At 60.2% G+C, this 9,036-nt stretch overlaps 2 protein-coding genes across 3 annotated transcripts; both read right to left on the bottom strand.

The window, feature by feature from the left end:
* Positions 1-358: 358 nt before the first annotated feature.
* On the bottom strand, positions 359-2,751 carry ABB37_04373 (hypothetical protein; the record flags this gene model as incomplete). Its single annotated transcript, XM_015802028.1, has 1 exon — positions 359-2,751. The coding sequence occupies exon 1, from the start codon at positions 2,465-2,467 to the stop codon at positions 359-361; it is 2,109 nt and encodes a 702-aa protein (XP_015659429.1). The 5' UTR covers positions 2,468-2,751.
* An 891-nt stretch (positions 2,752-3,642) lies between these two features.
* On the bottom strand, positions 3,643-8,217 carry ABB37_04372 (hypothetical protein; the record flags this gene model as incomplete). Of its 2 annotated transcripts, none has more annotated exons than XM_015802026.1 (1): positions 3,643-8,217. In XM_015802026.1, exon 1 carries the CDS (start codon positions 7,918-7,920, stop codon positions 3,643-3,645), a length of 4,278 nt encoding a protein of 1,425 aa, XP_015659427.1. In that variant the 5' UTR covers positions 7,921-8,217. The 2 variants fall into 2 exon arrangements, with proteins under 2 accessions (XP_015659427.1, XP_015659428.1); XM_015802027.1 differs by having other exon boundaries at positions 3,643-8,212.
* Between the last annotated feature and the right edge of the window lie 819 nt (positions 8,218-9,036).

Below are 9,036 nucleotides of genomic sequence, written 5' to 3'. Positions count from 1 at the left end.
CGGGCGGGGGGGGGAGGGGAGTCACAGACAGAGTTTGCTGTAGAGAGGACAGCAACAACGAGAAAAACAGAAGTGTTTCGAATACACCACGAAGGATATTGATACGTGATGGATAGACAAGCATTGGACTATGAAAAAAGAAGAACATGTAATAATAGCAATGGTAGTAGTACAGAAGAATTCGGGACTGAAAAAAAAAAGCAACATTCTTTGTGATCCTCTACTTGTTTCGCGCGCGCGCTCTCCAACGCGTTGCTCGTGCTGCCCCCGGATGACGATTCTCAGAAGTCGGTGCAGACAACTCCTTGCTCTTTCTACCTCTCCGCTGCTCTGGCGCGAAGCAGGTGATGCATCGTCGCTATCTCTTGCTACTCCACGCACGAGGATGAAACGCACTTACACCGGTCTCCGTTTGCGAGCGCGGCGTGTGCGAGGCGCCCCCCTTCGACGACGCAGAAGAGGCAGCACCGCCGCGACGCGGCGTGGAGTCCACGTTGTCGTGTCCAAATTCATCCCGGGAGGTGTGCAGCCCCCGCGACGACTGCGACACGGGTGAGAAGGTGCGTCCTCGATGGCTCGGCGTGCTCTCCTGCTCCGCGTACATCGACCGCGGCGTAGACATGGACGCACCTGCGGCCGATGTCGCGGCGGCGGTGGCGGTAGCAGCGGCGACGTTCGTCACGTTTGCCAGCTGACCGTCCACGGTGGCCGACAGCACCTTGATAACATCGTGCAGCTGCGTATCCAGCCGCTGAAGGAGCTTTGCTTCCAGCTTCTTGGTGTACTTGCGGAGGCGGTGATCGAGTACGGAGTTCACGAACACCCGCAACGTATCCTCGGGGAAGTCGACCGTGATGCTGCGGTGCGTCAGTCGCTGATCGGCCATGAAGCCCGAGGCTGGAGAAGCGGCTGGCAGCGCAGAGTTCGAAGGAATTCCCGTGGCATTGGTTGACACACTGAACAGGCGTTCGTAGCGCTGCTTTTCCTCAAAGCGCTGCTCCGCCTCCTTGCGGCCCTCGACAGCTTGCTGAAGCAGCAGCCGTTTGATCATCGTCAGGTCGTCGCGTTGGTGCTGGACGGCCTCGTTAAGGGCAGCGACCGCCTGCTCTAGAGCGTTGAGGCGCGCGTCGTACGTGGCATTTAACGGCGGCAGCGGTGGTGGCCCGGCGACTTCGGCCGACGGCGGATAAAGTGCAATGCCCATCTGGGCCGGATGCATGCCCCGCTGTAGTTGGGGGTCTGCGTGGAAGTTGCCACCGGTGGCCGATGTGGCAGAGCTGCCGCGGTGCGGATGACGTGCCCCTTTGCCGCTGCTGCCGCCGTCGTCGTCTCCCTCTCTTCCTCTACCACTGTGACCCGTGTGACGACCGTGACGGTGCTTGCCATCGCCGGAGGTGTTCCTTTGGGAGCCGCTGCCATCCGAGTTGCTGCCACGGCGGTGGCCGCTGCGATCGGGTGTGATGTTTTCGTCGAAGCTGTCTGCCTCGAGGCCGGATGCGTCTTGAGGGAGGTACATGAGCATGTTCTTTCCAGGCGAAACGCTCTTTATTGGTTTCAGCTGCTTGATGTCGTTGTCGAGCTCGCGCAGGAGCTGACGCATGCGGCTGTTGCTGCGCATTCGCGGCGAGCGGGTTCGTGAGCTGCCATCGCGGTTGGTCGCATCAGCGGGCGACAGCGGTTCCTCTGCATTCGAGGTCGCCGCGGACCTTCTGTTGGTGCTCACAAACACGCCGACGTCGGACGGACCTCCGTCATCGGAGTGGCCGCCGCCACCGTTGCCGCCTGAGGTAACGCTCATGTTGATGCCAGCCGGCGGCGTTCGTGGAGCGGCAAGGGACGTGGCGTGGCGAGGCAGCGGGCTGCGCGCTGCTCCGCCCGGGGTGCCGACACCAGAGAGCGAGAGGGGCAAGCGCGACGCGTAGGGCGTGGCCGCCGTGGGGTTTGCGTATTGCGGACCGACTGCCGCTACTGTTGCGCTCGGCGAGACGGCGGTCGCTGCCGGTACGTCGTCGTTGGCGCTGTAGTTCGGGCCAGGGTCGTTCGCGAGGAGTGCGAGGGTGTTCATGTAGGTTGGCCCGGGACCGAAGCTCTCGAGTATTTTAAAGCGCACAAACGTGTGCTCGGCTGGGATGGGGCGAGGCAGCTGCCACACCTGTGTCCCCGCACCAGGCAGCGCCTCGCAGACGAGAATGGGCCGCAGCTGCTCCAGAGACGGTCCAGATGCGATCTCGACGACTTTGGGGTTGGTGGGCAGGTCGAGCCACACGTGCCAGCCGGCGTACCGCAGCAGCGGGTGTTGGGCGGAGAGGGCGAGCGTCACGTGCTGCGGCGCCGGCCCAGCCAGCCAAAGCGCCTCCTCGTGTGCCTTCAGAAGATTCGCCGCAGCGTTGGCGCCGTTGGCGGCCTCGGAGGAGACGTCGGCGATGCGAGCACCGTTTTCCCGCACCGCCCAATTGCTCTCCGGCATCGTGTGGAGAAGAAACCAAAGAAACAAAAATGAAACGAAGGGTGAATGAGAAAAAGAAAACCAAGGAGGCAACTCGAGCGAAAGGCTACGCTGTGACACCTGTGCCTAACTACCCCAATTCTGCTGCTTGTAGTGCACCGCGTAATGTGTATGAAACGATGGAACTGCAGCGAATTAATTCGAACGCAAAATTATTTATGTGTGTTGACAAAGAAGCACCTCACGAAGGAGAAGATGCAGTCGAAGAGAAACGGATGTGCACTCTATCGGACCGAACGCTGTCTGCAACAGAAGCCAACGTCAAAAACGACGGAGAGAGAAAAAAAGAGAAAAAAAAAGAGTAAGAGTTGAAGATGCCAAAATGCGTGATTTGAATGTCAGCACTGTTCATTAATTCCGGTTTCTTCCAGGTACACGCCACGGCTGTGCATCTTGCAAACGAAAGAAGAAGAAAAAAAAAGCATCGTGTTGCAGTCTTTAGTAAAGAACAGCACGTGTATTGTGCAGTGGATGGCTACGTTAAGACGCACCTGTTGCAGCACTCGGCTCATCATCCTTTTCCCCTCTTTCAAATGCCACTCGCTTGCGTGGCGTTCAGAGCCTTTTACAAGTGACGGAAAGCACCTTGAGCGGCGGGTACGTGAGCGTGGTGCTAAACAGTTCCTTTTCTTGCCTGTATTTCCTGTTGGGAGATTGTGAATCAAAGTGAATGAGACTGTACATAAATCTGTCTCCTGTGTTGTTCGTGAAGGGCGCCCACGAAGTTGTCAAACCGATGACGTCGACTCAAATGACCGAGGAAGCGCCAAAGCATACAGTGAGGAAGGGGAAGGGGGAGAGTTACCATACGAAGCTACAACAATACATCATGCCAAGAGGGGGGGGGGGAAGGGAGGAAAACATAATTGACCTCCGCCGGTAAGACCTCAAGGGTTCAAATACATCGCAGTGTTGAGGAGCACCAATGAAAAGCACGCATACAAATAATAATAATAATAAATGGAAACAGTACAGAGCGGAAGACCGACACCAACAAAAAAAAACACGTAAAAGGGCAAAAGAGAAATGTCGGTGCCGCACAGACGAAGGTGCGTCCGTGCGTGCGGCAGATGTAATTCTGTTGTTTTCCACTTCATGTCAGAATGGTGTTTTCCTTTTTCTTCTTTTTTTGCTGATCACGCCGCGTAGGCGCGCCGCTTCGGCAGCGGATGCGGGCTCACCCCACCGGGGACATCCCCCGCCACGTCGCCGCGCTTCCTCGTACTCGCCACGCCGGGTGAGACGCTGGCGGCGTAGTAGGCTACGTGGCTCTCCAACATTTTCGCATGCGCGCTGCTCGACCCAGTGCCGGTCAGCGCGAGGACTGTCGAGTTTGGTGCAAAGACCGGCGGGGCAGCTAGCGTCTCGGCCGCCCGCACGGTGCCCGGCAGCGGCTCGTAGGAGGGCACCGCCTGGAACCACCGCTCATGGACCGGCGCGTGGGCCGGCCACGCGGCAGACGACGCGCCGGTGGTGTTGACGGTGGTGACGGCCTCCGGAGAAGGAGCCACCAGATCGCTTTGGAGGGGAGGGAGGTTGCGCCCCGCAAGGGCGGCGGCACGCTTCGCAGAGGGTTTGTTGATGTTGCTGCTCCCCGCTGCCGGGGCCACGACCGGATCACGCACAATGCGCAGCATCAGCGGGTTCGTCGCGTCGAGGACGCCGTCGTAGGCCGCCTTCACCGCCGGGTCGATCGTCACCTTTATCGGCGTTGACGGGGCTGACACCGCCACCTGGCGCGCTACACGTCGTCGTGACACGGCGTGGCCACCCGCACTCGTCTTTCCGTACCCGGCTGCGCGAACGTGAGCGGAGTCATCTTCCTCCTCCTTCCGCGGTACGCTGTTCGTTTTCCTGCCGGCGGTGGACTTCGACTTGGAGGCGGTGGCGGACGGCGTGGTGGCTGCGGCATCGCGCAATGCACCGTGCGGAGGCAGTTGTGGCTTGCGTGCGTTCGTGTCTCTCGCCACCGCACCGGGCACCGCCATTGCTCTGGCTTTTGCGCCCGCACCCGGTGGCGTTACCACGGCATTGATGTTGCTGCTACCACCACTCTCACCTCTGCTATCCTTTGCGGGGCGCTGTGACCGCTTCCAGCCGCCAAGGGGGTCTTGCTCCTCCGCTCCTGTCGCCGAGGTGCTCATGACCACATCGTCCGCCTTGAGAAAGGATGCGGTGGCATCGGACGGGATGGCGAAGGTCAGCAATCCCGCGGGGCTGCGCTGCTGGTTCTGCTGCTGCTGCTGCTGTGGTTGTGGTGGCTGCTCCGGCTGCTTCCGTTTCGCATGCCGGCGCTGGACGGAAGACTTGCCCGTTGACTGGCTGTTCGTCTCGACGGCCCCTGCCACCACCGCCTCTCCGCGCTGCGTGTACACCGTCATGGGCGGCATCTTCGTATGCGGGATGCTGGGTAGCTGCTGGTCCTCCTTCTGGGCAAGCCGCAGCCCGTTCAGAATGTACGACTGTGTTGCCTTGACGCAGCTGTTGTACACGAGGCGCAGCTTGTGCGTCGGGATGGCCCACAGCGCCACGGTCGAGGTCGTCTCCCACCCGTTCGGCCACTTCTCCAGCAGCAGCGCCTCCCAGCTTCCGCCGAGAGCGTAGAGGAAGCTGCGCGATGGCTGCGACGGCAGCGGGGGGTTGATCTCCTCGGACTCATCCGGGCACACGATGGGGGCGGTCTGGCAGAGCTTCTGGTGCAGCTGCGCGGCCGTCATCTGCGGGGCGGCGTGCGCGCGAGGCGACTTGGCAAGGCCGCCCGCCTCGCCGCCTGTGCCGGTGGAGTTAAAGGACGTGTTGGACACCGTGTGGCCCCCAATTGTCGAGGACAGCGTGGTGTCCGCAATGGAGAAGTTCCAATCAAAGCCGACGGCGTCCGGCGAGAGCGGGTTCGTCTCCTCGTCGCCGCTGTCCTCCCTGTCCAAGCTTTTCACTCCGTTTTTCCCGGCGAAGCGCGCCCCGTTGTTGCCCATCAAGGTGTGCCGCTTCGCTGCCGCCGCCGTGTACGACAGATCCTGTTCTGAAGCGCCATTCGGGCTCATCCCGTCCGGCTCCCGTCGACGCCGATCGGTCTTGCTGCTCTTGTTGTGCGATAATCCATTCACCTGCCGTGTGGAACTCCCGTTAGGGCTACCGTCGACCCCACCTGCGTCGTCGGTCTCGCCGGAGGCCGGCACGGGCAGCGACGTCGTCGGCCGCTGCCCGTAGTGACGGGGATCACAGACGCCTCCCGACACCACCAACATCAATTCGGACAGGTGCTGGGCGGGCTCGCACAGGGAGGTAGAGCGGCCGACCACCCGTGGGCAAGCAGACTGCACGAGCTCTGCCCGCTTCTCTGGCGGAAAGCGCTGCAGCAGTGGGACGTACGCGAGACAGTCTGGGTGAAGCACCATGTTCGCCTGTCGCTGCTTCACGAGACGTTCGCGCAGCTGGGCGAAGAAGGCGGGGTCGTCCAGCAGCGCGCTGACAAGGCTCTCGCCGGAGATCTTGTAGAAGAGGGCGACGCGGCTGCTCACGGTGCACGTGTACGGCTGCACGCCCGGGAGAAGGTGCGGCTCCTCCCCAAGCAGCAAACAGCGACCGACGCTGTGGAGAGCGGAGAAGGCGTTGGTGGCGATCCGCTGCGCTACGCCGTCCTCAGTTGCCGTTCCCTTTGTCCGTCGCAGCACCGTGCCCTCCAACAAGCAGTACACATCGCCAGGAAGGTCGTCCTGCGCGAAGAGCAGCTCGCCGCGAACCTTCACGGCCGGCGTGAAGTCGTTGAGGTAGCGTGACTTGCGGCTCGCCAGCTTGCGGTACACCGGAATCGAACTAAACACCTTGCTTGGGTGGTAGTGCTGCTGCAGCCACGCCAGGCTGTGGGCGCGCAGGGACTCCTTGTACTTGTCCACCATGCCGCGATCAGAAAAGGGGCGAAAGACCTGCTCAAACTCCTCCGCACTCAGCTCCCACACGATGCAGTAGGAGAGGGCGCGGTACGTCTCGGCGAAGACCGCGCTGCTGCCGCCGCCGAAGATGCCGCCGAAGGAGGAGCCTGGCATGATCACCTCCTTCATGTACCGCAGCACGGAGCTGTCTGGTCTCCCACTCGGCCGCGAACGAGGAGCCTTCGTGGAGTGCATGCCATCGCGATAGGTCGGCGTGTTAGGGGCGGCGTTTGTTGCGCTGCCACTTGCACTTAGCTCGGCAGCATCTGTCGAGCTTTCCGAGCGGCCCTTCGTCACCTCACACTTGCCGGAGATGAGAAAGTACTTCGCCTTTTGACTTGGCTGACCCGCACGCGCGATGACCTCGCCGGGCAGGAAACGGTGCCGCGTCATCGTCTCTGCAAAGGACTGCAGGAGAGACGAGTTGTTCAAGGAGGCGAAGAAGGGGTCGTGGTCGCGCAAATAGGTGCCCTGCGGTGCTCCACTGCTGTCCAGGCCTGCCAAAGCTCCAGCGTTAGCGGGATCGTCGCTCACGTCTTTGTTGCCGCGCCTCGCCATCCGGTCGTCCTTTTGTACAATGACAGACCCGGTTGCCGTCTTGCGCCGCATTAACGTTGGCAGCAGATGCCGCTCCAAGACACAGCGCAGCCGGTCGCGGCGGAACTTCAGCTCCATGACGCGGTGGGCCAGCGCCGTCACCACAAGCACCTCCCACATCGCCGCCCGCTTCATCGCACAGGCCATCTGGACCATCTTCGTGCCACCACTGAGCGCAATGGCGCGGGACACGGCGTCGGCAGCAGCAGAGTTGGACGCGAGGACACTGTTGCGACCCCCACCGCCGCCGCTGCCGCTGCCGTCGTGCGAGGTGCGCCAGTCGTCGGCTGCCTCGCGCAGCATCGAGGAGGTCTCCATGAGTACGCTGATGCTCATGCGCGGTGAGTGAGGCACGTCGTCGCGGTGGGAGTCGGAAAAGCTGACGTTGTTGAGGTCCGTTCCCCGGCGTGAGCTACACAGCATGGCGTACGTGTCCGCGTTCATTCGATGGGCCACGTTCAACGAGTTCTCAAACGCCGTGCCGGCGACGCGGAGGGTCGGGTACAAGGAACACATCTGCAACGCGCGCGCAATTTCTTGACTTGTCTCTGGATGTGCGAGCAGCGCCATCCAGCCGTTGGCGTTGTTGGCGGCAGCAGTCGTCTTGGTTGGGCTGCCGGCGAGTGGGGTCTGCTGACGCGGTTTGCCAGCCGGTCCGCTACTGCCGCGCTGCTTGCGATGCTTTCCGGCGGACTGCGACGAGGCCGAGGACGTTTGCAGGGCTGCATGTTGGTCGCGGGACATGCAGAGCGGCAGAATCGATGACCGCCGCCCTCCGCGCTGGGCCTTCGGGGGCACGTTGACGGCACTGGTGGAGCAGCTGCGCTCCTTCGCGCTCCCCATCGTACCGCTGCCGTGGCTCAAGTTTGGCGAAGACGGTGAGCTCATGATTGATAGAAATATAGAAGGAACAAAGACTTCACTGAGAGCGAAACGCTTTGTATCACAACAACCACAACAACAAAAAACTCTTACGTGTGTGTGGGGTGGTGAGTTGAGAATGAGAAAGTCCTAGGCGACTGCTCTCTACTCAGGTGGGAGGGAAGAAAGAAGACGAAGAAAAAAACCCTGTGCGGGCTGTTTGTGGGTTGTTCGACGCTGAAAAGCTATAATTGTATTCTACATCCACACAGACGGCGGGCAAACACAAAGGAAGATCCTCGTTGCTCACCTCCGCTCTGTTCTCAAGGGGGGTTGGTAAGAGACGGGACAAAACAAGAACGAAAAGGCGCAGAAGAGGTGGGGAAATAGGAAGAACTCAGCAGTGTCGTAAGCACAGAAGAAGCAACGGGCACGACTGAATGGGCAGCTGTCCTATTTTGCACAACAACGGAAAAAGAAAGCAGAAGAACCAGTTGAGATCCACAGCGGAAATAAAACGGCTACTCAAGGACGTATTATGTGAGTCGTTCCACTTCCTTTGCATGCCAGCGCATCCATTTACCTCGTCTTCATTATCATACTTGAACAATGGGGTGGCGGTTTGTAGCATTTTTTTTTTCTCGACTGCACGGAAGAGTCCACGGTCGTCGCATGACGGGTGTCCGTTTCCGTTTGCATCACCCTTAATATGCTTCTCCTTCTGCAGTTTTCTGGGTCAATAATAAATGACACATGCGCAGCCGCACACAACGAACGCACACACGCACGCACACCGATACAACAACACACAAAAAAAAAAACCGCGAGGAAAAGGAGAAAAGGAGAAAAGGAGTGATGCGGCGTCGCTGGCGTGGAATCTTCGTTACGCAAAGCGTTCTTCGGTGCGAGTTGACCAATAAAAGCGCATCGCCGCAGCAGGGAGGCGCCTTTGCGGTAAACAGCTCTTCTTTCTTAGCGCCTCCCTCTCCTTCTCGTTTTGCTACTCCCTCAACAACAACAACACCACAAAATCTCTGCGCTTCACATCCGCGGCGCTCCTTTTCAAATGAATAAAAAATAAGATGGCGGAGAGCAGAGCACCCGAGGCAGTGCACGCGACCCGAAAAGTGCAGCGGGCCCGAA

The sequence above is a fragment of the Leptomonas pyrrhocoris genome (genome assembly GCF_001293395.1).
Source record: "Leptomonas pyrrhocoris isolate H10 chromosome Unknown, whole genome shotgun sequence".
Lineage (NCBI taxonomy): Eukaryota > Euglenozoa > Kinetoplastea > Trypanosomatida > Trypanosomatidae > Leptomonas > Leptomonas pyrrhocoris.
Note: the sequence above shows the minus strand (reverse complement) of the source record. Positions and strands in the feature narration are given on the sequence as shown.